Source organism: Trypanosoma equiperdum, assembly GCF_001457755.1.
Source record: "Trypanosoma equiperdum strain OVI genome assembly, contig: ctg_743, whole genome shotgun sequence".
NCBI classification, from domain to species: domain Eukaryota; phylum Euglenozoa; class Kinetoplastea; order Trypanosomatida; family Trypanosomatidae; genus Trypanosoma; species Trypanosoma equiperdum.
In genome coordinates this window covers 1,752-3,527 of record NW_027124691.1, presented here as the reverse complement: position 1 = coordinate 3,527, position 1,776 = coordinate 1,752, and the positions used below count along the sequence as shown (strand labels likewise).

Sequence of the window (1,776 nt, the reverse complement as noted above, 5' to 3'; positions counted from 1 at the left end):
AAAAAAAAAAACGAAGGCATAAGCTTACAGCGGGGGAAGCCACCAACCACAAAAGAACAAAATATAAGTAAACACCGGACACCAGCATTTACCCGGAAGCCCCCTGCTTCACAACACGCATGCGCGCTCATGCAAGCAAAGAGAACACGAACGTTACCCGCGAAATAACCTTAAATAACATATCACCTAGAACTTTTTAAGTGAACGCCGTTGCTTTGAAGCCTCAAACATTGACTTGTGAGCACGACCCTTTTCGAGGAACCTTTCTGCATTCCGCGTCCACCGCTTGCTTACCTGAAACTGATAGAAATCCGAATAACACGGGTTTTTCCGCTTTCGGCGATGCATTGGTCGGTCGGAGGCTTCATGAAGATGTTCCTCCTGACTTCGTAGCTTGTCATCCTCAGCACCAAAAGTCGAAACTAACTGTGTTGGATCCACATCAGCGCCTTGCGTCATTTGGCGTACAACCTCGCTCACATTACGCGGGACAACATAGCGGAATCCGTCCTTATCACCCCCGCGCTTGTTGATTTCCTTCAACTCTCGTAGTCGCTTAGCTGCAGCACGCCTTAGCTGACATTCCCTCTTACTGAGATCCTTAAAATATGAATGGGCCTTTTGCAGAAGTCCATCCGCTTCCACAATCTCACTGCGCTTCTGCTGCGCGTAATCATCGAGGAAAGGAAGATGTGGAGAGTTAAACCCACCGCCTCCGGGTGCATCAGCGCTGGTTGAATCACGCTTACCGTCCTCACCACCAATAACCCTTTGAAGGAGTTGTTTGTCTATTTCTTCTTGCGATGGTGGCGGCAATTCAAATGGGACGCTGATATCTCTCAGTCTTTCCACCTTTTTTTTGTTTGGTAAGGCAACCGCCACCTTTTTATCTTTCTTTTGGCCTGCTTTTTCCTTAACGGGCTTTCGCTCTGATTTTTTTGTGGAACCCTTGACGGGTTTCCTTCCCTTTTCAGTCAAAATCGCCTTCTTGCCCCCTTTCCCGTGGGCACGTTCCGACGCTTGTTTCCTTTTCTTGTCATTCATTCTCAACCTTTTGTTATGGCGCCTTTCCTCTTCCGCGGCAGCCTCTCGTTTCTTCGCTAAGGTCTTCATCCTTTTAATATATTTCTTATTTGGTTCCAACGGTTGCAAAAGTTGTATAGGACTCGCACCAGCTGATCCGCTACGCTTCGCTGCCATCGTGAACTAATGTTTTAATAAACTGAAAACAATACGCCGCCAACCACCGTGTACCACTCCCAGTATGGAAAGAACTTGAAACAAGCCGTCAAGGCAGTGCGTGGCCGTGTGAGAGGGTGGATGTAACAACGTGTTGACGCAAGAATAAAAAAAAAAAAAGAGAGCGCCACACCCGCATGACACGAATGATCAGATGAAGAAAAATAGAGAAAAAGGTGAAGAAAAACAAACATACAGTATAACTCATATATAGAGATGATTACATATATAGATACATATATAGACATAGGTAGATACAGTTTTAAATGGTGATTTGTATAGCAATATTTGTATATTGTTGCGTACAAAGCACAACATATGACAGTCGTGGGTGCACACACGTCAGTACTTTATTCAATCAGTTTTTAGTCACTATCACTGTTGAACATCACGCAATCAAGCAAGTACGCATAAGCACACATATATATATATATATGCATTATTAGTGGGGGAATATAAATATATGTATTTATGTTTCCTTTCCTTTCCTTCCTTTCTTTTTTTCTTTGTTTGTTTTTTCCTCTTTCCTTTTCTTCT

At 43.8% G+C, this 1,776-nt stretch overlaps 1 protein-coding gene across 1 annotated transcript; it reads right to left on the bottom strand.

The window, feature by feature from the left end:
• Nucleotides 1-186: 186 nt before the first annotated feature.
• TEOVI_000340100 (uncharacterized protein) lies at nt 187-1,200 on the bottom strand (the record flags this gene model as incomplete). Its single annotated transcript, XM_067226314.1, has 1 exon — nt 187-1,200. The coding sequence occupies one exon, from the start codon at nt 1,198-1,200 to the stop codon at nt 187-189; it is 1,014 nt and encodes a 337-aa protein (XP_067082415.1).
• Nucleotides 1,201-1,776: the final 576 nt, after the last annotated feature.